The sequence below is a fragment of the Sphaerodactylus townsendi genome, linkage group LG13 (genome assembly GCF_021028975.2).
Source record: "Sphaerodactylus townsendi isolate TG3544 linkage group LG13, MPM_Stown_v2.3, whole genome shotgun sequence".
Lineage (NCBI taxonomy): Eukaryota > Metazoa > Chordata > Lepidosauria > Squamata > Sphaerodactylidae > Sphaerodactylus > Sphaerodactylus townsendi.
Window position 1 is genome coordinate 27048434 of NC_059437.1, and position 26946 is coordinate 27075379.

Genomic DNA, 26946 nt, shown 5'->3' on the forward strand with positions numbered 1-26946 from the left:
GTTGTGTGTGTTAAATTTAGCAATCAAACTGAGTGCAGAGAAAGGGTTAATTACCTCTCTGCTCTACCATGGCTGTGATCAAATTTGCACTCCTTCCATTCCTGCAGATGCCATTAAAATGCCAGATCTCCTATCCTGTGTCTAACTTGCCGCTCCTTGCAAAGTATCTCCTTGTTTAACTCACAAGGAAGTGAAGTAGAAGGCATAGACTGATTTCCCCTCCATCTTTTCAATGTTGTTCTTCCCTTCTCATCACTGAAATTTATGGCCGCTTGTACATTTGCCATTTCTGCCACTCCTGGCTTTGTCCTTCTGCTTGAACACCTTTTCATTTGCGTTATCGATTTCCATAGCTGCATTAGCTTGCACTTTCCCGGCTCAATTTCATTTCATTATCCGCTGCTCCTCTCTTTGCTCTCACTCGCTTCCTCTGTGCTCGGAAGCAGCTTGGCTTTCAAAGTAGGAAACGGGGAGAGGGGGGCAATTGGCTCTTTTATTTCAAGGTCTAGGAGCAATTTTCAGTTGAGGAGCTTGAAGAATTTTCCAAATCAAGTTAAGAAATATGGATTTTAGACTGCTTGCCAACCTTGCAAATGGCCCCGATGCAGCATTGATAGTGAAAAAAGCCCATGTGATGAGATGGTCAGAGGGTTGGACTAAGGTTGGGGAGACTTTTGTTCAAGCCCCCATTCAGTCATGAATCTCAGCAGATGATCTTGAGCTGGTGGGTCTCCCTCAGCTAACCTATCTACAAGGTAATTACAGGGATAAAATGGTATGGAGGAGGAGAGAACTATATATGCTGCTCTGTGAGCCTCGGAGTGATAGTGATATATTATTATTATTATTATTTATTAAATTTAGTATACCGCCCTATCCCCGAAGGACTCAGGGCGGTGTACAGATAAAACATCAGCTAAAAACATACATATAATTAAAACAACAGTAGTGTCTGAAAACATCGCCCGCGCCCTTACGAAACCCTCCTAATGCGAAATAATGGGTCCTGATGGTAGCAGGGCCCATGGGGGTAAAGAGGAGGGAGCAGGGGCATCCTCAGCGGCCGGTCTCTCCAAAGGCCTGGTGGAACAACTCAGTCTTACAGGCCCTGCGGAAATCCCCAAGGTCCCGCAGGCCCCGGACAGCTGGAGGGAGAGTGTTCCACCAGGCTGGCGCCAGAGCCATGAAGACCCTGGCTCGAGTGGAGGCCAGCCGCATCATTGAGGGACCGGGGACCTCCAGTAAATTGGCCTCTGCTGAGCGCAGAGGTCGAGTTGGGACATATGGGGTAATGCGGTCCCGAAGGTACAAGGGTCCCAGGCCGCGCAAGGCCTTAAAGAGATAATTAACCATTTTGATATGATATCAGTGTAAAGTAACCAAGTCAAAGGAAAGCTGAGCTGTAGGGGAGAGGAAGTGTACATGTTGTCAATCACGGCTGGTTAACTAAGTTTGATACAGAATAGTACACATCAGGGCTGCCATTCGAATCCATCAAATACACAAACTACAGTTTAGAAATCAGGTCTATCAGTCAGCATGCAGAGCTCTTTGGACTCCAGAAAAAGCCCAACAACCCGGGAATGGATAAAGTGCCCATCCTATACTATCCTGGAAAGAAATTACAAACAAAATCAATAGTTTCCCACTAAATATCTGCATGGTAGACACCGGAAGCTTCCAAGGGATCAGCATATTTGTCCTTGTGGCCTTGGCCAGCCAGAAGACTTAGCCCACAATGTCTTACAGTACCCCCTATACAATGTTATTCAACGTAAACATCTCAATCAAATCTGAAAGTACTGGTTCTGATTAAGACAGGCTGTGATTTTTTTTGGGGGGGGGGCAGTTTTTTCCTAAGGTCACTTCTAAGCCACTGCTTTTATTTTCTTAGTAACCACTTTAAGAAGAAAATTAATTGCAGGCCAAAATGTTAAAGCTAACTTGTAAACATCATCTGTGAAGTTTGAATTTTACATTGATATGTTGATAGAGATATCATGCCAGTGTATGTAGAGGATTGCATGGCTTCATTGTATTTTATGTAATTGTGATGGTCTATGGAATACAATAAATTATACTACTTCATTACTTCTACAAACAAAATCCTGGAACTGGCAGGATAAGGTGATCTAGAATGCATAAATCCATTTCTCTGTAAGAGAAATGTTTGTGTGTGTGTGTGTGTGTGTGTGTGTGTGTGAGAGAGAGAGAGAGAGAGAGAGAGAGAGAGAGAGAGAGAGAGAGAATGAGAGAGAGTCTAAAAGCATCTAAATATTGCATTTTATGGTGGGCATGTTAGTTCTGTATTGTTTTCTTCTTTTGAAGTAGACTCAGGCAGATGAGCTGATCTCTATTTCTGACCTGGAAAGAGTTTACTCCAACCTTTCTGAAATCTGGGACTGTCAGTGGTAGATATGTAAATGTCAGACTTATTTCAGAGTCATTAGCAGTAACACAGCATTTTCCTTTCTCTTTTTTTCAGAGAATAAGGTGACCGAGATTCTCTAGCTGAACGCAGAGTAATTGTGCTTTGCGGCTTTAATCAGAAGCGCTGAAGTTTCATGGCTGGTCATATTAAGTAAAACCACCTATGAAATAAAATGAAGTCAATGCAAATTGATGTGCATAGAAGAAAAATGGAATTATAATATACTGAAAACCAGTGGACCAAGGAAAGGATACAAACACACACACACATACTAGATCAAAACCAAATATCCAGCTAGGGCTGTTATGTGTTCCCTTGCACAAAACAAAATAGGAAATATGCAATAAATACCCCCTCCTAATTTTTGTGATCATTCTATTTCTTTTTGAACACATGCTTGTTTGTTTGTTTGTTTGTTTGTTTATATCTCACTTTTCTTACCCAAGCAGCTTATAACATCATTCTTCCCTCATCCCAAATAGAGGAAAGATGGTGCCCATAGAATTGGGTGCCAATAGAATTGGACCCCGTAAACCCAAACTTCACAAACTTGGGGAGGGGGGGTGAGGAGAGTCATCAGTGGCTGTAATACAAATTTTGTGCCTCTGCCTTGAAAAAAACAGCTCCCCTAGAGCCCCATAAAAATCCCCATTTGAATGCAATTGGAGTAAAACAGGTATTTGTCCCCTCCCCACCGCAAAATGAAGTCAGTGGTTGGAACTTTCCCAAGGAGTGTAACATTGCCCTATTATAGTCTATGAGAATTTTTGGAGAGCAATGGTGGGGCTGTTTTTAATATAGAGGCACCAAATTTGTAGCATAGCTCCAGGTGACAATCCTTAGAATAAACCCCCAAGTTTGGTGGAGTTTGAGTCAGAGGGTCCTCAAAGAGGGTGACCCCATCTTCCATTAAAAACAATTGAAAATCTCATTGGATAAATGGGGACCACCCACTTTCAGAGCCCATAAAATTGGACCCAGACCCAAACTTCACCAAACTTGGCAGTTCTTCAAAGAAGAGTCACCTGCAAATTTGGTCCTTCTACCTTGAAAAATAGCCCACACAGAGTTCTCCAAAATCCCCATAGACACAATGGAGCCCCTCCCCCCAAAAATATGGATATCTAGGCAGGGGAGAAGCAAAACAAACAAAAAAAGCTTTTCTGCAACATTTTGGGACTGACAAACCCCGATCCAAAAAAATACCACTGTACATCCGTAACATATGCAAATCAACATCACATTCACTCTTCCTTATTCAAAAGGGTTCAAAAAGCTTTAAGTGGTTCTTTGCTTGTTTCATAAATCAGTCTCCAAGTTAAGCCTACTTATCACAGACATGGGCCAACTGCAGCTAGATTCCACATAGCTACCCACATTGCTAAAAAGTCCAGAAATTTCAGATTAAGCACACTGTTGTAAAGCTTCAGTTCTTCCCAGTGAAGTCCTCAACTGTAATCTTGCCAACCTCTTTACAGTTGCGCTTTGAGAGTTTCATTGTTGTCTGTTCTGTTCAGTATATATACATACCTAAATAATGACAATGACACCTATTCAGAACAGATGTGGCAAAGATGCTGCCACCTGGTGGCTGAGAGATATATCATGAATTACAAATGACAGGTGATATTGGATTGCCTTTCTTAAAATTTGCTCCACTGTTCTTTGACTGCCTGATCTGAATAGAACTATTGTCACTTTACAGCTTTGTGGAATGATAATGAAGCTTTACATAAAAGTTCACAAATAGTACTAGACCACAAAAAGACTCATTAGTCTTTCCACACAGATACACTTATATTAGCCACTTCCAGCACATTGTTGGTAGCCTGGGAAGAAATATTTTATGAGCTCTTGGCTTGCAGATTGCACTTGAGATGATTTTCAATTTACCATAGGTGAGAAATCAACTAATTGTTTACAAGCCGAGCAAACTGAAGAGGGTTAGGCCTTTATTTTCTTTCTTCCCAGAATCCTAACTGTTATTTCCAACAGAAGATATTTATCAAAAAAAAGAATTATATTATTATCTAGGATTCAACTGCCCCAGTAACTGTAATCTTTATTATCTTTTTACTGTATGTTTTATTACTAAACAGTGGCTCACAATTATGCCATGTTTTAACCAATATGAATCTTGGCATTTAATCCAGGATGAGTTCATTGCAATATTTTGGAGGCTTTTTAGATTGATGGCAAATGATGGCCCAGGGACCAAAACTCCCCTCCAAATATCTGAGACCACACCAAGGAAAAGATCTTGCTCACTGGACCATGGACATACCAGCTTGGACTACATGTTGTTGTTGGGGGTTTGTTAGTTAACTTTTGAAAAGCCTACAAAACATCTCAGGAAGAAGAAAAGGCCTCAGGGTCATTAGAGCGCCATCCTAGAGGCACAACAAATATGCCTGTCATTTATGTAAATTGTCATAATAAGGCAGTTACTTCTATCGCACTTTTTTTTGTTGTCGTTGCTTTAGTTCTCAGTTTGTTTCTTTCACAGTATGGAAATTTATGTCATTTACATTACAGGTTGCTCATATGTCAAAATAACCCGAAAATAACATTCAAGCTGCATACAATTAATGGGAAAATTAGTTGTGAAGAAACATAAAACGGTGCAAAATGAAAGATGCTTGGGATTAATTGGCACACAGGAGAAATAAAATGGGGGCTTTTGACTCAAAGTGGTGGGACTCCTAAACTCATTAGCATCTCTGCTCCAACCCTTCAGATGCAGCACTCAGATCTCATTCTTCCTCACTAGCTCTCTTCTTTTCCCTTCCTCTGGAAATGTTCTTCTTCCCTAATCATAACACTCTAATTGGGAGAACTCTGCCACTTGAGTTGTGGAGGCTTATTTGAGGAACTAGATTAGCCTTTGCACTCCAACACACACAGCTGGGTGCCCTCCGTAGAGCTGTGACTAGCCCAAGGTCACCCAGCTGGCGTGTGTTGGAGTGCCCAGGCTAATCTAGTTCCTCAAATAAGCCTCCACAGCTCAAGTGGCAGAGTGCATACATATGATTCAGTTAAAAGAAATCAGGTACAAAACTTTCTAAGTTTATCTTCAGTTCTATAAACAAATCACAAATATGTTATTAAACTCAATTCCGCATCTGATCAGAATGACTTTCATTTATCAAACTTATCAAGCGGTTTACCATATATCATAAAGGTTAGTTTACTCAACTGTTCCTTTTTCTCATAAAAGTTTGCATTTTCATCAAAAGGTACAGTTCTCCCTTCGTCACTGTCAACTTTGTAGATTTGTTTATACTGTGCACAGTTCAGTTGTCATGCAGTTTTCATACACAGTACATATGGTATTTTTTGCTCATACAATTGAAAGAAGAAGAAGAGGAGGAGGAGGAGGAGAAGGAGGAGGAGGAGTTTGGATTTATACCACCCTTTCTCTCCTGCAGGAGACTCAAAGGGGCTTACAATCTCCTTTCCCTTCTCCTCCACAACAAACACCCTGTGAGGTGGGTGGGGCTGAGAGAGCTCCGTAGAGCTGTGACTAGCCCAAGGTCACCCAGCTGGCGTGTGTTGGAGTGCACAGGCTAATCTAGTTCCTCAAATAAGCCTCCACAGTTCAAGTGGCAGAGTGGGGAATCAAACCCGGTTCTCTAGATTAGAGTGTAGCTGCTCTTAACCACTACACCATTGCTACTCCTTATGTACATCACGTTATGTACTATATGTGATGTATAACATTGATCTATCAATGCACAAAAATTGGAGGGGGAATCAGTAAGAGGAAACAGAGAATGCTACATGAATAAAGAATCATTGATTCCATTTGCATGAGTGAATAATGAAACCAAAATGGGTGTTTGGACATGGAAACAGTGAGGATGAGAAATACAGACCATTCTTATCTAGAGGCCATTTTGTCAGAATCATGAAATATTACCCTCCATTGCAAAGGAATCTATAAATATATATTTAAAACACGAGAATAGACAGGAGACCTACTCTATGGCCTCATATTCTCCACTTTGCCAGGCTTCCTTTTACAATCTTGAGCCAATAAATCAATAATTGCCAGATTTTTTTTTTGCAGTATCTAGAAACTGCAACATGGGATATTGTTCCTCTTTGCCGTCTGCTCCTAGTCATTCCAAGTAAATTAAACTTAACTGCTTTCCCCCCTCCCCCGCTTTTGCTCATGGCTGTTTAGCAGTTCATGACTAATTAAGAGTGGTTGCAAGCATCGAAATAAGAAGCTGAGGAATCTAAGTGGGAATCACCATACCCTCACACATTGACTTTGACCTGTGAAGTAATTTGCTTGTGTGAAAAATGACAGTCCTTTTGCCCTGTGCTGAATTACAACTTTCTGGGGATTAGCATAAAAAGACATTAAAAGGTCATTACTGAGTGCATTAGTGGTGCAATTGAGTATTTCATGCAGAGCCAAAGATCTGGTAAATCTTGCAACCACCCAGTGTGGTGGGCCAGTAGTCCTATGGGCAGAAGAGGTATGAATGAGGAGGGCTGTAATCAGGACATGCTCAAGTCTACCTAGAAAGTTTGTAGCTGAGATCAGATGTTAAAATGACATGAGAACTACATACTAGATAAACTACAGGGACTGAAAAACAGAAGTTTGGAACCCAGAAAAATACAACACCAAAACTAAAGTTCCTGTCCAAAAAACACAAGGGGGTGGGGGGAGGTGCAGTCTTTCAACTAAGAATCTCTTCAACGTCAAATTAGCCAAACCACAGCAACATAACAGCTTTAAGAGATATACAGCAGGAAATGACATGAGATTGGCTCTCTAAGATTATCTGAGACCTAGGAGCAGGTGTGACTGAAGCAATTAACTCCTTCCAGACCATATCAGTTGTCATCTGCTCTGATCCTTTCCCCAGCCTTTTCGCTCCTTCCTCCTTTGTCATATTTCTAATGTCCACAGAGATAAGTGAGAACACTAGACAGACTATTGGAGATATCTACTCTCTTAGTGTTGCCTTCTTTGTTTTTTTAGTGGGAAACCTGCCTTAGGAATTAGTGCACTGGGAGGGGGACAGACTCTTGGGAGGGTGAATCAGGAGTAGATAAAAGAATACTGAGTTTCACTCAGTTTGGGACCTAGTTTTAGCTGTTAACTATAAATCACCATACTGTGACTTGAATTTGTAAAGCAATGCATGTCTCTGTGGATATGCAGAATGTAAGGTTGAATGGCCTGGGAGGCAAGGACATGGAGAAGGGGCACCATGGGACAGTCACAGGAAACTCTAGAAATTCCAATCATTCCTAGGCAGAGTTGTCAGCCCTGGTCTTATAACCAGCAAAAGACGAGGAAGCGGGGACATGGAGGAGCACTCACTGGCAACAGCATTATGTCACTTTTGGGTTTTCCCAGAATGTCTCTTTAGGAAAACAGGAATTTCTGCAATACCTAGAAAAGGCTGGTGTCATTTCTGGATTTTCTCCAGAAGTGACGTCATGCTGTCACCAATGGAATTCTGTAAAACATCTCCTGCAGGTCATATGACAACCCCAGGGCACATTGATATTGCTTCCAGATAAATGACATCACTCAGTTGCCTGACAGCAATTGTTCGTCCCCCTCCCACTGGCTACCCAAGTGGATGGGAAACTGGAGGTGGGGGATCCTCTGATCATGATGGGAACCTGATAATCCTGGCAGAATGTTGTGTTTGCATCACTGAATTCCCATCATCAAGATCCTGTCCCCACCTTCCTGAAAATCTGGAATTACAGCTTAAGGACTGAAGAGGGTTAATGCTCTACATGTGACATTCTTCTCCAGGTAGTTGGTAACCCCCTAGTTTAAATTCCTGAATCTTTTACAATAAAGCAGAAGTACTTTTCTTCCAAAGGCAAAAGATTGAAATGTATGGTTTGACATTCGCAAGGGATTTTGGGGGGTGGAGTGGGGGAACTATCCCTTTAACAGATTAAGGGATGTTATTTAGCAGATGATTTTATTTACCTTCACTCATGAAAAGCTCCAACTGCTTGTTTCTATGCATTAAACCTCTATTAAAGGGAAAGGAGATCTTCCTCCAGGCCCGTGATCCTCATCTTGAATTGCCTGTAGTTTTTTTTTCCCTTTGAGGAGCTGCTGTACTAGTATTTGAGGTTTAGCTCAAGGCTTCTAGCTCAAGGCTCATGCTGTTTTACTTATGTGGCTTTTTGCTTTGATCAAATCAGTCCTGGGAAGTGCAAAAACTGGTTGTTAATTGGATGTACCCAGTGCCAAAATGGCTGCAGCTCCGTGGACTCTTGTTAGCTAATATATTGTTCCCATTTGGCCAGGAAACTCTTTGAATCCTTAGGGAAAATTCTCTTTTGGCCTTTATGACTGACAGAAAGGCAGGCCCAGTCTTCATTACAAGTATGACAGTTTTTTAAATTAAGACACCAGAAATTGGTCAGTCTAGTTACTGGGCTTTTAAGGGGCCATTCAGAAGGAGGCTTGGATAAATCCATGCATTCCCTCTCTACTTAACATTCTTAAATCTTTTCTTGCTATTAGTAACCTATTCTCCTGTCTTTTCATGTAAATATGATTATACTTGATTGCTTTCGGGAACTTCTTGGGGTCTTTGATAGTTGGATAGGAAAAGGAATTTTCCCTCCTCCTTCCTTCACACTACTTGCGTGAGAAGGTTGTCTAGTTATGGTCAGGTTCTAGTTAGAAGGTAAACAGGATTAGTGTAGATTAGGTATTTCGGTATTTCAGCCTCATTAGATTAGCAGATACCCTGATAGATTTGTGGACAGGGAGATTTGCCTAAAACAGCACTTGAGGGAATTCTCTCAGCACTGAATATCATTATCTGGACCTGCTTGTTGGTCAATGTAGGGTAATAGTGTTGGTGAACACTGTCTCTTGGAATGCTTTTGGTGTGCAGGAATGGAAAATATAAGGTTTGGTTACGGTACCAACTCCATACTGTGAGCTAAGGTGATCTATCCCAAATGCTGAGAAAACCTAGTTGGTAACCTCTTAACTCATGTATTGCTGTTTGGTGTCTGTATTTATATTGTGAGAAAAACAATTATCTGTCCTTCCCTTTATAGCTTCATGCACAGATGTTATAGATGAATCATCATACACTCTAAAGCATGGAAGCAAGTACCTAGAAAAGTATGCCAGTGTAACTTTCCACATCTCCATCTTTTTCTTTCTCCAACCCATTTTTTTCATATGGCAGCTTGCTTTGATGATTATCCTCCTACAATCTTGTTTTATTTAAATTTGGGACCTTAGTTCCATAATCATTAAAAGTGTGTGGATGGGTGGGAGGGGTGGGGTGGGGAGGGGTGGGGCAGGGCAAGGAGAAGAGCGGGGGCAGGGCACGGCATGGTGGGGGGGGACAAATTTCAGTATTTTGAGAGCCACTTGCACACATGCAAGCATTTCTGAAAGTGGTGTCTGATTTCCCCATTCCGGCATTCCAGTATCATCTATGAGGGGACCATAGATCAGTGGTACAGAACATGTTTTTAATGGAGAAGGTATTAAATTCTTTCACCAGTGTTCTCAGGACTCGTGTAGCAATTCAGGTAGCAGTGAATTACCACTACCAGTCAGAGTAGATGATCTTGGATTAGAGCGACCAGTGGTCTGATGGACTGTAAGACGACTTCAGATCTTTTTGGAAGAGACGAAGTCATATAGGAATGGGGCATTTAAAAGAATTTGTCCACTTCACATTTGCTTGCAAACATTCTGCTATCCCCCTAAATCAATTATTTCCTGTGTTCTGAATTATGCTACTGGAATGTATTTGTAAATGTGTTTGGATAATTAATTCAGCAATGTGATATTATTGTTTACTTCCCTACCACTAAATCTTAAGAGACTTTCAAAAGTACAGAACAAAATTACTCCCCCAACACTTTTCATTTTGAAATCTCAATCATTTGAATCCAACATGCTGAAACTGGGCCAGATTTCAAAATGGTTGAACATTTTATGAAGGCACAAGACTGGCTATTTTATACAACTAGTGTACAAAGGGAAAGGAACTTGCTTTTCTGTAACAGTGAAAATGAAAAAAAATCTCATGATTCCATTTCCCTATCTGTTTATCTTGTCGATATAGAGCCTCATTCAAGGTGTGTGTGTGTGAATTCACTTCAGAGAGTGGTGTGCTGCTATGCCGGCAGATTCGCCCTCCTCAGGGCACTTACCCCAGTGGAAGAGCAATGTCGCTGGTGTGTGGCAACTGTTGTGCCCCACCCCCCCAAAGTGCTGGAACACAGTGCCGAATACCTCACTAGTGTCTCAGTGCCCCCACTACTGCCAGTGTAGCAGGGACATGCCAGGGGCAGGGCAGACATTAGTTGACTCCCCCCCCTGCACCCTTTGTCAGCTTTACACCAACCCACCACAGGCCGCACTTAACCTAGCCTTTTGGCTGGCATAAGTACAGTGTGGCCCACTGAGGCTTTTTGACTTCCCCATGCTTTCAGGAAGCCTCTTTGGGGGTGCTGGTCGAGTACAGCCACGGCTGGGCGCCTGGCTCGCGGATGGGGCTGCCCATCTCTTCCTGACAACTTTCAATTCAGGTTTCTATCTGGTTAATTCTATATATTATTTAAGATTCATGTATTTTTAAATAGTAGCATTTGGGATGTACGTTGCTAACCATAAGAAAGTCTTACAATATTGTTTTTGAAAGTTGGTGTTGCAGACTGGAGTGGTCTAGGTTCAAATGCCCACTTGGTCCTAAATTCATTTATTGATCTTAGGCAGCCACTCCCTTCCTGCTGAACCCCCAACATAAGGTTGTTGTGAAATAAAATTGAAGGCCCCGAGCTCTATGAAGGAAGGGAGGGGCAGAAGTGATAAAGCCATGTAAAAATTTCTGGATGGAAAGCATTGGCTGTGGTTGAGCACAAAGGGGGAAGAGCAGATTTCATTGTGCTGATCAGGGCTGGACTGGCCATTTAGCTTATGGGAAAATTTCCTAGTGGGTCACTGCAGCGGCGCAGTGGTTAAGATCAGGTGTACTCTAATCTGGAGGAACCGGTTTGATTCCCTGCTCTGCCGACTGAGCTGTGAAGGCTTATCTGGGGAATTCAGATTAGCCTGTACACTCCAACACACGCCAGATGGATGACCTTGGGCCAGTCACAGTTCTCCGGAGCTCTCTTAGCCCAACCTACCTCACAGGGTTTTTGTTGGGGGGGGGGAGAGAAAAGAGTTTATAAGCTGCTTTGAGTCTCCTATAGGAGAGAAAGGGGGGATATGAATCCAATTCTTCTTCTTCTGCCTTTATGTACAACTGGTTGCCAGGAACAAGAAGGGGCAAGCTTCAGGGACTGTTTGGCTCAGACCTCTCACCAGCAACAGCAGTTGGTATCAGGTCAATTGTTTTCTCCTGTGCTGCTTCCAGTTTGGGGGACAACAAAAGGGGTGATCTAATGCCAACTGTTGACCCCACTAAGCAGCCTGGTAATGCTGAGTTGTAGCACCATTGGAGTAAGCCATGTAGCATGGCTCACTCCAGGGCTGTTTTCATACCCCAGTCTGCTCCTAGTGCTCATTCTTCTTTGATGTAATGCTGGGACCAAAAAAAAAAAAAAGCATTCCATATAAATCACAAAGGAGACAGTTGAAAGCATCCCTGTTTGACACTTCCTGTGCTTCAGTATTTGGACTACAGCATCTATTCTCCAGCACACAAAGGATCCATCCCATTAAAAACACAACGATGTCAACTGAGTAACATTTACTTAAATCCCCACGTCAGATTTGTTTCCCCCTTTGGTCAGCAGACAGGAAAAGAAATACTAAAAGGGGGGAGAAAGCCCGCTGACCAGGTTTTCAGAACAAACCTGCAAAAAAGGGAGTGTGAAGTCTCATGTCAGCTACCAACAACAATTAGAAGACATCACTGTCAGACAGAGGTAGGCTCCCAAGGCAAAGCAGGCATGGGAAGGTAAATCTGCTGTCTCATTTGACCTACTAAAGGAGTGCAAAAATATTGGAGAGGAATCCCTTCTTTCTCTCTCTCTCTTTCCCTCTCACTCACTAAAATGGCAAGGAATCTTCCTTATGCTACAAAAGAGCGGTACTGATATGAACCCAAAGGAACTGCTGTTGACCAAAAGAAACTGTATCTGGTTGTGTGCGTGAGTTTTGGTGAATGAATCAAAAGCTGTTCAATCTACATAACTTTTGTTTTCTGCTATGCACATTTTCATTCTGAAAACAACAAATGGGCATTTTTATTTTAGAGATAGTCCACACCCATGGTTGCTTGGCCACCTGCCAGTTCAGCTTGCAGTCTCTTTGCCAGGTGCAATTAGCACAGTCAAGCTTTCGACAAACTGCTCGCCAGCATTCAAAGCCTTTGAACATGTCTGATCATACTAAAAAGCTAATTGTCCAAATAAGATCTCATACTACTCCATATGGGGTTTCCCGCAGCTGCCACTGACACCTCTGTGGCCTCCCCATATGCAATCAGCCACATTCGTACAGTAAAACAAAAAAAAATGTGACTTACATATGTGTCTGGGGTTAACTGATAGATGAATCTATGCATGTGTGATGCAGTGGAAGACGTGACTTCCCCTGGGCAACTGCCATGCGTTGGTTCTGCATGTGAGAAAGAATTGCTCTGAGTGGTTGTTGTCTTGTGTTCATGACCTTGTAGCATGTGAAGTGACTTATTTCGAAAAGCCAATAGAAATGGCTCACGGGTCAGTACCAAGTTGCTCAACATGAAATTGAACTTGACCTCTGAAAAACAAAACAAAACAAAAACATCAAAGTGATTCAGTGGTTCAAACTCAGTGCTAGGTAGACAGTCTCCACTTTAATTGGGGGAATTAGCTGCAAAGACAGAGCAAAAGGTGGTAACTGGGATCAATAACTTATCTTGGGTCAATTATCAAATGTGAAGACAATTGTACAATTAACAAATTGGTTTTATTAATAATATTAATTATTGAGAAGAAGGGATATATTTTAGGCAATCAGCACACACACAAAGCATACAAGGGCGGACTAAGAGGGAAAGGGGTAGAAGGTAGATAGGGTTTTAGGGATTTATGATAGTTACCAGTGTAGAAGAGATGTCCAGTAAAATCAGCATGGAAGCAAAGGATAAAGCCCATAAGCAAATGGGTGTGCGTGCATGGATTCAGAACACAGACATACTACAAATGGTCAAAGGACCGGTATTTGTATCCCCCAATGGTTCCTGAGGTGATATGAGGTAAGCTGACAGCAAAGACAAAGACAAAGAATTGATTGCTTTCCTGGAGTTCCAACAATAAGATAGGAGAGACTTGATGAGTTATCAGTATCCAAAATAATGCTTGGATGATTCTCTTGAATACCAATTTATTGCTGGGATGGATGCAGATAGGATACAAAAATGGTCTCTTCAGAATTACTAATTTAGTTCCACCTGTGCAGCTGGGCACATTGGGCAACAAGCATTCTCCAACAATTTTGGTGGGTTGCAACAAATTCAACTTCATCCCATGAGATGCAAACCTCGTTTAGGTCTTCTTTGAAGGTCTGGCACCAGTGGTGGGATTCAGCAGGTTCGCACCACTTCAGCAGAACTGGTTGTTAAAATGGTGCTTGTAAACAACCAGTTGTTAAATTCTTTAAATCCCACCACTGGAACTGGTTGTTAAATTATTTGAATCCCACCACTGTCTGGCACCATGTCTTCCATCGTCTACCTCACTTTTGCTTTCCTCCAGATAGTACCTATCACATTGTGGTCTTCAGGTGACGGTGATCTGGTAGACGTAGGATATGCCCAGCAAGACACAATCGTCACTCTGTCACAATGTCCTGCAACCTCCGTATACCACTTCTGTGCAGAATTTATTTGTTTGTAATGGTGTCATGGTAAGTGACCAAGAATCTTGCGAAGGCACGTCTGCTGGGACACATTCAGCTTTTGGGCTACTCTTGTGGCGATCTTCCATGTTTCACTGGCGTAAATTGCAGTTGGTACAATGATGGTGCTGAAATGTTGTATTTTCATTCTAGTACTGATGGTAGATGTTGACCAGATTTGGGCCATCCTCTGGAATACTGCCAATGCTCTGCCAGTTCTACAATTCACATCGACTCTGACATCTCTATCACAGGCCAGTGTGCTACAGAGGGAAGGAAATTGTTCTACTTCTTCAATACGTTGTTGGCTGACAAAAAGTGGTATGTTCATGGAGGCATTTCCAGTCTGCATAACCTTTATCTTGTTCACTGATCTCGAGACCAATCTTCCCAGTCTCCTTTTACAGGTTAGTAGTCATGTTCTGGAGGCATTCCTTGGTGTCAGCCAGCAGGGCAATGTTATTGGCAAAGTCCAGGTCAGTGAGACAAAATTGATCTTTCCACTGAATGCCAATATTCATTCCATTTATCGCTTTCTTCATGACAAAGTTCACAACGGAAAGGAACAAAAATGGTGAGAGGGTGCAACCTTGTCTTACTTCAGTCTCAATGTTAAAAAAATCAATGGTGCCATTGTCAGTCCTCACACAGCAGCTGGAGTTGAGGTATAGGTTTTAGAAAATGTTGATGTAGCATTGGGGGTTGCCATACCTTCTTGCAATGTTCCACAGTGTTTCCCTGTGCACACTGTCAAATGCCTTCTTGAAATCAATGAAGTTAATAGACAGTGGTTGTTCAAATTCAAGGCTTGGCTAATGGTGCACAGAATAAAGATTTGCTCACTGCAGGAGCATCCATGATAGAATCCAGCTTGCTCTCCTTGCAACATCTTATCTACTGCATCCAGCAGGAGCCTGAGCAGGACAGGGAAAAACAATTTCCCAGAAACTGAGAGGACGGTGATTCCTCACCAGTTGTTGCAGTCGGTGAGGTTGCCTTTCTTTGGTAATTTGATTATGGTGCCCTTTCTCCATTCCTCTGGTACACATTCTGTTCACCAGCACTAGTTCAGCAGTTCTGTTAATTCTTGAATGATGCAATTTCCACAATGCTTGAGAAGTTCCACTGTGATTTTGTCCAGACAAGCCACTTTGTTGTTCTTTAACATTTTTATTGCTTTCTTAGTTTCGCCAGCTGTGATCTAATTCAGGTCAACAATCAGGTTATCAGGTAGACTGATTGTTCTGAAGTTGTAAGTTTCAGCTGGGGGTGGTTGATTCAGGCTTTCTTTGAAGTGCTCTACCCTGTGCACATCTTGCTCTTCTTTGCTTAGAAGGAGCTTCCTGGTCTTGTCTTTGATGGATGCACTCCTGCTACTCCTTGCTCCAGTAAGGTCTTGGTCAATATGGTATAGAGTCTTGGTGTCATTTCTGTCTGCTGCTTCTTGGGCCTCAGCATCTTTACACTCAATCCAGTCTTTTTTATCAGCCTAGCAACTCTTCTTGACTTTGCAATCCAATGATTGGTATGTTGCTACAGCTTCTGCCTTTGCATCAGCTGAATTTGCCTGATCTCTCTGCTGGTTTGTGATTTTTCATTCATCAAGAAACTGCCAGGTTCTATCCTGTATCTGCTGTTCCATCTGTGTTCCCCTTTATCATCCAATTGCCATTTCTGCACTCTCAGTCTGATTAAATCACGTTAGGGCAAACCAATGGAGATTAGCAAACCCTCTTGTCCAGCCAGGCACATTTTAGGGCCAAGGTAAAAGTTCAGCTGCCAACTGCCTTTCTGCCCAGTCTTGGCACACAAGATGGATCCCAAAACTCTCTGAAAGTCATCTGTTTTGTGGGGATCAGTGTCTTGCTTTTATGCCAGTCTTTAATCCCCTTGCCTTTATGGCACCTTTTAGGTGGAGGTGGGGTTGAGCTGCTAAGGGCCAGGGTTTCTGCCAGGGTTCACTGCTGTTGACCCCCTCCCCATGCCCACTCTCCTTTGAGCAACCTATGCTGCCAGCCATATACACTGCCATTGCCAACAGAGCATTTATTTTATGAACGTATATATTATTTATAGTTCTCCTTTCTAACAGGGACTCAAGGTGGGTTATTCAGACTGAGTCAATACAATCAATCAAATGATACAATTCAATGAACAATGCTTTAGGATTGTAGAAGTTGGGAACCAATCAGAAATCTAAAAGCCAAATCTGAAGCATAACTGAAGTATTTACATGACACATTAACTGGTACAAAAATCACATAATTGGATCGTACTTTCAGTAAGCTATACACACCAGGGTAGTCCACAGGCATTAATAATTTATTCAAGTATGTTTGTGAACCATTTTGTATGGTGCAACCATATTACCTGTGGAGAAATGCCCTCTTGAATAATTCAGTTTTGCAGTTTTCAGAAAGCTAGGAAAATGGAAACTTTCCTGACCTCCTAAGACAGGCCATTACATAAGGTGGGAACCACAACGGAGAATGTACACGTACAGGCAGTTGTTGATTTGCCCATTTGCAGGATGTCACCTGCAGAAAGCCCTGTTGACATGAGCAAAATTGTCATGGGGGAGCATAGGGGGAGAGACAGTGCCACAGACAAAAGGGACCAAGGCCATGAAGGGTTTGGCATGTGACAGAAAACCCCTTAAACTGGGGCCAATAGTAAATAGAGAGCCAATGGAATGTCTGCAAAATGGGAATAATAAGCTGCTGGTGGCCAGGCAGCTGTGAGGATGAGCAGTGGGAAGGCTTACAAGTGGACAAGAGAAGGACGTATCAGCAAGTGAGGGTCATGCAGGTTGGTGAGAATGAAGGAGGGTATGAACAGGGGCCCGATGAGGGAGGGGATGGTGACACTGAGAGCTCTCTGCCCTGGGTCCACCAACACCAGGAAGCAGCTTTGGTTCAAATTCAGAAGTGGATTGTGTTCCTATTATACACTCAGCAATCCTGGTCACATCAGGCATCATCCTAGAAAAGATTTCTCCCCCACCCGCCCATTTGTCATGTAGAGGAAGGAGTACCTCTTTGTAAGACGACTTGCCACGGGCACTTTTTCCTAAGTGCTTGACATTTAAACTACGTTGCCTCTTTAATTGAGCAGCATGTTTTTAGGCAGTCAAAATGATTCTTAATTGACAGATTTAATTGATTCCCTAGTAAGAATAGACTCTTGTATTCCACAACAAATAAAAATGTTATGTACGTGGGCTGGCTTATTTGAGGATGTGCAGTTGTTCATTTGTGTTTCACACTGAAAATATTATTGACATCCTTACTACGGTAGTTCTGTCAATCGGCTAGCATTATTACCTCATATTGAAGATGGGAAGCATCTTGGCTTGCCTAGTGACACTAGAGCCGTGACGGTAGAAGTAAGATTTGAATCATGAATCCTCTCCCACTGGAAAGTTGCCAGGAATCTGTGATTGTCAACTCTGGATTATGAAATTCATGGGAATTTCTGGGAAGCACCTGGAGAGGATGTGATTTGGAAAGGGAAGGGGTATCATGCCATTGAATTTATGCTCCAAAATATACATAGAGGAAATGATTTCTTTCATCTGGAAATCTGTTGCAAGTCCCAGAGATTTTCAGGCCCCACCAGGAAGTTGGTCACCCCTCAGGAACCAAAAATGCATTGTCTTGTGTTCATTGCATACCATGCATTCTTCTATCTTCTACCTTCTTGTCTTCCTGTCATATTAAAATTGATGTTGTAATGTTTGGGAATGGTTTGCACAATTTTTTAAAAAATCCTCTTCATGTGGCCCTGTAAAGAATCATGTATGGGCAAACTTCCAAACTGTCTAGATCCAGAAGGGAATTTCACACCTCCAGCCCCAATTTCTAACCCTCAAGAGGTAGAGGGGCAGGAGAAAAAAATGGCCTCCATAGCAAAGCTCTAGGAATTTCCCTTAGTCTCCATGGTCTTTACCATAATGATATCATATCCTCCCCCAACTCCACTCTCCCCAGGAAGGTCTTGCTCTCCCCAATTCTCTCAACATTTGTCTTAAGAATTCTATGTATGGCACTCCACAGCTGGTCTCCACAGTAAGCAGACCAGAGCTGGAAAGGGCTGGGATAGTTATTCCTGGGTTTCTTGGATTCTAGCTGTGGCAAGCAGCCCCGTCCAAACCTATAGGTGGTGGGCTGTGGCACCAATGTTATACCACCCCACCACTTCCCAAAGGGCTTTCTGGCAGCACGGGAAGAAAAAAAATTCTGAAACCCCACTACCAAAAAGCCCCATAGGGCACACAGGACGTATGCCACCAAAAGATGGCATAAGTCCAAGGGCTGGGAATACCCTGGCTCGTACCCCCGCTCCCATGCTGGTCTCCAAGTGGGATGCCAGTGCAGCCCCATCATAGCCTGAATTTCCAGGTTTTGTGGCAGTGAGGTTGTGGGATGGGCGGCCGCTGGTGTGTCTGCCCTCTGCACAGGGCTAAGTACAAACATGCTGGCACAGGGAAGGCAAACATGCCAGATCAAGGCCACACCACTCCCTGGAGCCTTTTTGCCTCTCCTTTTGGATGGGGCTGTCAGTCTCAGAAAACTAGCTAATATTTGTTGATTTGTTGATGTCTTATGTGTTTCAATGGTTTCATGTATGTTTTATGTTCAGTGTGTTTTTAAAGAAGGAAATTAATAAAAAGTATTATGTAAAAAAGAAAAGAAAACTAGCTGAACATTTATGCCAGTGCAAAATTCTGTGCTCCAATTTTGATTCTGCCTTCTATTTTATTGTGCTGTAGATTGCATCCCCAGTTGTGACCTGTAGTTTTATTTCCAAGGCTACCTCTTCCTCTCACTGTCCTGTTCTCTACGGCACTTGTTTTCATTTCCCCTATTCTAGTGTTCAGTGACATTTCAATATAGACAATTTCATTTTTACCCCGATTCCTCATTTTCAGAATGAAATGTCCTTTGCAAGCTGGACTAAAAAGAAGGAAACCTAATTTGGAAAAAAAAATAAACTTGCTTTTGGCATTCTGCTCTCCTCCCTTTTGATAATCATCAAAGGATCTACCCAAGGATATTTTGTATTATTTATATACTTCTTTGAATTATTTTATGTCAGCTTATGGCCATTAGGCCCTCAAGACAGTACACATGGATAAAACAACACTCAATTAAAATAGTGACCATTATTAAAAACCATAAAAGCAGCTGCAGTTATATTAGAAGAAGGAATAATAAAACCAGCAACATTTTTACCCAACATTTTCTAAAAGCTTAAGGCAGCTTCCAATACAAAGGGGGGGGGGGGGAAATAAACACCCAGTTTAGCAGCAGAAACTAAAAATCAGTATAAGGAACATGTATTGTAAATATTTGTGTAAGGTATTTTTATTTGTTATTTTAAGGAAATTGGTACTAGGGTAGCATTCAACATTCAGGTCAAAATTTGTACTTTTGGAAAAGGTCACAGAAATATTTCTTGAAAAAGAATTCTAAAATATGTATCTGTTTCCCCAATCCTGTTTGCTGCCACTCTTTCATCTATCTGTATCTGTGTGTGTGCATGTTTTTTTCTTCTTTCCGTAACTGTCTCATCTTCCTTTTGTTTAGGGGCCTGTTTTTAGCCAATCAGGGATCACGTTACATAACTAAATGATACCATAAAAACGACATCGCTAATCAGATTTGGTCACGTGACAAGGGTAATTAAGTCAAACAAAACTAACTCTTCTCAAAAAAAAATGAGAGGGAGACATTTCAACATTGCTAAAACTGTTCATTAAAAATGCCCCCCCTGCCCCTCCCACAAATTCGCACCACCAGCGCTTTCCTCTCAGCTCCAAGCAGTACATTATCAAAGATCCTTCTGGGAGCAAACACTTTTAAAAAAAAGCTGGCATAAAACAACTTGCCGTGTTCAAGGGCCCTTAGAGGGCTTAATTGAAATTAATAGCGAATGTGAAAGTTGACAAAATTGGGGCAGCTGAAAAAGTATATATCTACCCAAACTCACAAGTGAGAGAAGAGAAGATTAAACTAGAGCAATGAACAAAACAGCCTTGGCAGTTATCTTAATTTTTCTGTGAATGTTCTCCCAGCAACATTAATTCCACTCAAAGGAAGCAACAAGTCTCAAGCTCACAGTATCTTTCTCAGGCAGATTATCATAGCAAACATGCCAACCAGTAATTTTTGTGCAAAGTAGAAGAAATGTGAAAAAAGAGCTGGAGACTTGGGGTGTTTTCAGACATCCTAACGCAGCTCAGGTCAAGCCAAGTCTGTGTCCAACAGGCAATGGATGTGAGGGGGGTGTTGCTTTTCAGTGAGGCCATGGCTCAGAGCATGCAGAACTTTCCATGTTCAATCCCTCAAACCTTTAGATTAAAGGATGAGGTAGCAGGTGGTGGGGAAGACCTCTGCCTAAGACACCTGGAGAGCTGCTATCCAGCCAAGTAGGAGATACCAAATTAGACACAACTAAAGCCTGACTCAGTTTAAAGCAGCTTCACCACCATTTCCAAATAAAGCACAAAGCTCTGGTGGGCAAGTTCAAACAACTTGCCATGTGTCCATTTTGCTGAATGACATAAGTGATGTGGGCGTTAACAGTGGCTGCTATGTCCAAACAGACTTTATGTGTTGGTCCTTCAGGTTGGTTTGGATAAGGGCTTTTTTACTTGCTCTTTACTGCATGGCAGAGTTGGATGACAGTAGTATTGGGCCTGATCCTGAGGTATGTGCTAGGCATAACTAAGGATGGCAGGAATAGTGCGGAAACAGTGGCACTAGTATGGACATTGGTAGGGGACAAGCATTCTGAGGGGTCGTGACTCCCTTGGTGCTGAGCAGCATCTACTGAACTTTGGGACCATATGGCAACTGGAATCAGAGGTGATACTGGATAGGGCACTTTCAAACTCTAGCTACCATCAGATGTGGTTGACAAATTTTGGAACATTCTTCTGCATTTCTTCTGTTTAAGAAACAAGGCCAAAATCCATACAGAATTGTGGACATATCCCTAATTTCCATCCTGTTCCAACAAGCAACTGTGTCCTACGTACCAATCCCATCAAATAATGAAACCACCCCACAGTAACGTTAGTCACCCTTCTTGGGAATCGTGACCTTGACCATTTTCTCCCCCCCCCCGCCCCCCGCTGAGCATTTCTTCCCTACATTCCTATTTCCCAGTAGCAACCTGAAGACAGAGAAGATCCTAAGTACATGGTTAATGGTGGTGTGTGGCTGAAAGGTGTCAACTCAGAAACTTGCAAACATTGCACAGAACTAAATATGGAGTGTCTGGGAAATCTGAATCAATACATCAGCTAGATCAGTGATGGCGAACCTTTTTGAGACCGAGTGCCCAAATTGCAACCCAAAACCCACTTATTTATCGCAAAGTGCCAACACGGCAATTTAACCTGAATACTGAGGTTTTAGTTTAGGCTCCGAGGCACGCGTTACTTGGGAGTAAGCTTGGTGAAGCAACCATGCAACGCTTTGAACAGGTCGTGACCAGTGGCCCAGGCCAGCCTATATGTGTGAGTGTGGGGGGGTTTATTTTCTGCCCCCCCACATAATGAACTCTGTGCGCATGTGCCCACAGAGAGGGCTCTGAGTGCCACCTGTGGCACGTGTGCCATAGGTTCATCACCACTGAGCTAGATGGAGCTTCCAGACCTCTATGCTCCTGAGGTTATGTTTACTGAAGGGAGAAAAATGACTGGTGATCCCCCCCCACCCCTCACGAATGGTAGTTTCCCTTTGTCAAATGTTATCCAGCTTCAAAGGCAACAACTGTTTGTGATAAATGCAACTGAAGAAGCAGCCAGCCTAGCTTCGCTTCTTGAGGAGCCAGTGAGCAATGCGTTCTCAGTTGAAGCTTGCCTTCTTGATGTAGGTGATAGGTTACTTGTAGCTGGGAGAGGTCTCCTGGATAAACTGGAGGAAGCTAGCTGGAAGTAATTGGGAACCGTGTGGAGACATATATTTGATGGCATTTCTTCTGCTTTATTTGGCACACCAGTCAGTTGCAGTGGCTCTGCCTTCAGTCTGTTTACAGCCTTGTACTGCTTCCTCTCACTTCAGCCCTTTGAAAAGTCGCCTATGAGGAGACATATTCTGCCCAGGGTTTTTGTGGAAGGATTCTCTCCCTCCATCAATACTCTGACAGACCATGGACTCAGTACAGGAACGGAAGGGCCAAAGAGCTGGGCTTATGCTCTCCTGTCCGATCAGCCAAAGAATTGTTACAAAACTTCCTTGTACAACAGTTGTGTTTGGTTATATCAGATACTGCCTGCAAAGGGTGGCAATCGTTATCAGGGCTCTGTATTGAGATAAAATTGAACCAAAAGTACACCCAGGAAAGCCATTTGGGGTTTTTCAGGTTTTCTGGCAGAAGAAACCCCCAGCTATTCCCATGAAGCTGAAAAGCCAAAAAAAAAGAAGAAGAAAAAAGAAAAGTTGGCTGGGGACAGGCTTTTTGGCTTTTCTTACATTTAAGCTCCTGAAGACTCCAAGGGCTTGATGAACAGGTTGCAACATGATGAAGGTCTCCAGGAGAACTCTCACCCATTACAACCACAAAAGAAACCCTGAAACAATAAACTCCAACATTTACAACACAGCAAAACAACAACTACCTTCCCAGTAGTTCCCAACAATATTGAAATTACCTTAACAAGGTGTTAAGGGCTTATAGAAATCAAGGTCCGAGTCACACGGTAGCCTTGTTTCTTCTGCACCAAAAGAGCTCTTGCAGCCCTCTCTGCTGCACCGAAATCTCCACCCCTTACTGGGAGTCAACCCATTCCTGGGCCAACCCATTCTGGGCATGGGGGGTTACATTCTCCCCACTAAAAAATTTCCAATGTCGTCCACGACAGTAATTACATAATGCAACCTTCTTGAAATCATTGCACAGTGATTTCCCCAGAGATTCCTGTAACTTGGAGGAACCAGCCATTTGGTGCATCTTGAATGCAGAACATTGTCTCTTCCCTTGCAAGTGATTTCCAAGCTGTTCCAAACTTAGCTGCACTGGAAGTTTGCAAAACTTTCCAGCAAATGTTGCAATTCAACCAATTAGTTTGCAGAAGGGATGGGGGGTTGCAACTGGAATCCCTTCATGCAACTGGCCAAACAGAATTCATGTAAGCTTCACATTCACATAGCAAACATCTCTTGAACTTACATCACATAACAAAACAGTTATAATGGGGATCAAACCCCAACTTGCTGCACATTTCCATTGCAAGCAATTTATATTTTGTAATCTCACTTCCAAGCTTCCCATCACTGGTTGAAACCATTTGTAACCTCCTTCTGTGGAGTTCTGTAGGGCAGAACCTGGAATGAGTTGCAAAGAACCAAATTTAAAACAACAAAAATGGTTTACTTTTCTAAAACAATTAACACTTTTAAAAACATCAACATTTAACGTTACAATTCAAGGTCTCTGTTCAGAGCTTGCATTTCCAAGTCCTTCTATTTACCAGCTCTACTGATATTGCCAAGTCCAAATCTTCTCTTTGCAAGTTGGTTGGCTCCTGAAAGACTCGTAAGGGCTTGATGAACAAAAGGTTGTAACATGATGAAGATCTCCCAGGAGAACTCTCACCCATTACAACCACAAAAGAAACCCTGAAACAATAAACTCCAACATTTACAACACAGCAAAACAACAACTACCTTCCCAGTAGTTCCCAACAATATTGAAATTACCTTAACAAGGTGTTAAGGGCTTATAGAAATCAAGGTCCGAGTCTGGTAGCCTTGCTTCTTCTGCAAAAGAGCTCTTGCAGCCTCTCTGCTGCACCGAGTCTCCACCCCCTTACTGGGTCAACCCATTCTGGGCCAACCCATTCTGGGCATGGGGGTTACACCTGCCTGCATTGGATTCCTGCTGCCTGGAGGGAATGTCAAACAGTTTGAAATAATTGATTTACTTTTTAAATAATTTGGTTTATTTTATCTTTTTTGAAGTGTTGCACATTTAATTATTGCTCAGGGCTCTGTCCTCTTTGAGGCCTAAAGGCCTTTCAGTTGCACTGAGTTTGTTTGGTCATGGTTTACCTAAAAGATGTTTTAGAGGTTTGTTTGTTCGTTTAAAATTGGGCTTTGTGTATTCCCCCCTGAATTCCCCCCCCCCCATTGGAAACAATGAGAGGATGAGGGTCTGGGTAACTGTTTTTCACTAGTTGTATTTAAGTGCAGATCTTTGCAGGACTTGGGTGGCAGGGGAGGGGTTTTTCAAGGTTGAGGCACCAAATTTGCAGTACAACTGTTGATTCTTCTCAGAAAAACTGCCAAGTTTGGTCAGGTTGGGTTCAAAGGGTTCAATTCTGTGAGAACCACCACTCAAACGTCTCATTCGGACAAGACTTATGGCCGAAGATGGCCATTCAAGTATAGACCTGTACCTATCAGGAAACATACCACCATTGAATTGGGGTACTGTGTGGTTTCTGGGATGTATGACCGTGTTCTAGCAGCATTCTCTCCTGACGTTTCGCCTGCATCTGTGGCTGGCATCTTCAGAGTGAAGATGCCAGCCACAGATGCAGGGGAAACATCAGGAGAAAATGCTGCTAGAACACAGCCATACAGCCCGGAAACCACACAGCACCCCAGTGATTCCGGCCATGAAAGCCTTCGACAATACACCATTGAATTATTTAGTGAACAATCTTGAATTGGAAAGGTATAGGGCAGGTTGAATGTGGGACAAAAAACTGTAGCATAGGCTTGAAAGCACCCTTATCCTCGGAAATAACACATTACAGCTCATTTAATATGCCAGAGTATAACCAATGCTGAAGAGTTAGCCCATGTTTGACATTTTCCTACACTGAAAATGTTGGCAATTGTTCTCAAACGACAACAAAGAATCTTGCAGCAGTTTAAAGACTAGCAAATTTATGATGGAATAACCTTTTGGAAGCCAGAGCCCATGTGGTTGAGATACATGAAGAGCACTGCATGAAGGTTAATACTTCATGCATCTGAAAAAGTAGACCCTGGTCCATGAAAACTCTTGCTGTAATAAAGTTGCCAGCCTTTGAAGTATCACAAGTCTCTTGGTATTTATTTTTTTCTAGCAGTTGTTTTTCTGATACTCCCCACTGGCATTTGCCCTGTGAATGTTTTTCCTCCTTACCCCATGCAGTTTGTCCCTTCTGAGAGTATTTAGGACAGACAAAAGAAAGTTCCTTCATAGCACAGCTAGTGTCCAAACCTCTACTCTGCCTTGAAGTTCATTGTATCACCTTGGAATACTTACTCTCTCTCAGTCTAACCTACTTCAAAGAGCTGTTGTAAAGATAAAATGGAAAGGAAAGAATTATTAGTGCTCCTTAAATTCCCTGGAAGAAAAGCAGTACAAAAATGTGCTAGATCAGCGGTTCTCAACCTGTGGGTCATGACCCCTTTGGGAGTTAAACGACCCTTTCACAGGGATCGCCTAAGAGTCTCTACATCAGTGTTCTCCATCTGTAAAATGGATAAATGTTAGAATTGGGGGTCACCACAACATGAGGAACTGTATTAAAGGGTCGCGGCATTAGAAAGGTTGAGAACTACTTTGCTAGATAGACAATAGTAAATGCATAAATACACAAAAGTAAGAGGCTTACCAGCGGCAGTAAAGCAAAATGGAACCTCCATGTTCAGAGGCAGTATACTTCCGAGCACTAGAAGCTGAAACAGACAAGGAGTGAAGGCTGTTGATGATCTAGGGCTCGCTATTAATGCTTCTCAGAGGAAACTGACTGGCCTTGTTGAAAACTTTGGACTAGGTTGAGCCCATTAGTCAGGCTCAGTGGGACCAATTCTAGCTTTTGCTTTATTTATTTATTTTTAAAGTCAACCAGCAAGCATCAACTGGTCTATGGTTTTATGCAAATCACTGACAACTATTGGGGCTTGAGTGCTCAGATCTCCCCACATAATGCAAACCAACATTCCTCAGTTCTTTCAGTCATAGGCACTCACTCTGTTGGACAATCCGGAGTTCCTTGCAATGTTGAAAATGGTTCTGCTCCTTTAAAATCCTCACCCCACCCCCCATTAAAAGCACATTTGCATGCTCTTTCTTTCACCCTCCTGAATCTGACATCTCTAAATGAGAGCTCTGCTTGGACTACTTGACTGCTCTGCCTTGGGACAAATCCGTCCGATTCCTGGGGGTGGGGCGGGGAGGAGCTTCATTGCCACTTTAAATTATATTATGGCACGCAAAGCCGACTAAAGGCAACATAAATGACAGGTTTTAATTAACTGCCCATAGCTTGCTTGCTAAAACATTAAAGAAGTTGATTTGAAGAAAAAAAAATCCCCCGCCCTCTCTCCCAACCCTACTGCAGCTGTTGCTGTGGCATAAGGAAATAGCAGTGTGTGTGTGTGTGTGTGGCGGGGGGGGGGGGGATTATAAGAAAATCCACCTTGCAAAGATAATCTCTTTCTTGTCTTAAAGTGTAGGGGGGTGGGGGGAGAGAAGAGACGAGACGAGATAGAAAGTGATCCTTTAGGAGAAGGGAACCGCGGCTGCTCCTGCTGCTGCTCCCAATAAAGAGCTGGCTGGGTAGTTGCTCTCCCCCCCCCCCCCCCGGGTTATTGCAAAGGGAGTTAAATTCTTGAGGATGTGGGGAAGGGAGGGTTCATGTTCG

At 42.7% G+C, this 26946-nt stretch overlaps 1 protein-coding gene across 1 annotated transcript in view; it reads right to left on the bottom strand.

Annotated features, from left to right (window-relative positions):
* The window catches only part of LOC125442413, a 61216-nt gene that overhangs the window by 33745 nt on the left and 525 nt on the right, over positions 1-26946 (bottom strand). The window contains exons 2-3 of the mRNA XM_048513740.1: positions 25915-25978; positions 12940-13175 (exon numbers count right to left, since the gene is read on the bottom strand). Coding sequence (XP_048369697.1) covers positions 12940-13175; positions 25915-25978 — 300 coding nt within the window. The remainder of the gene's footprint in view (positions 1-12939; positions 13176-25914; positions 25979-26946) is intronic.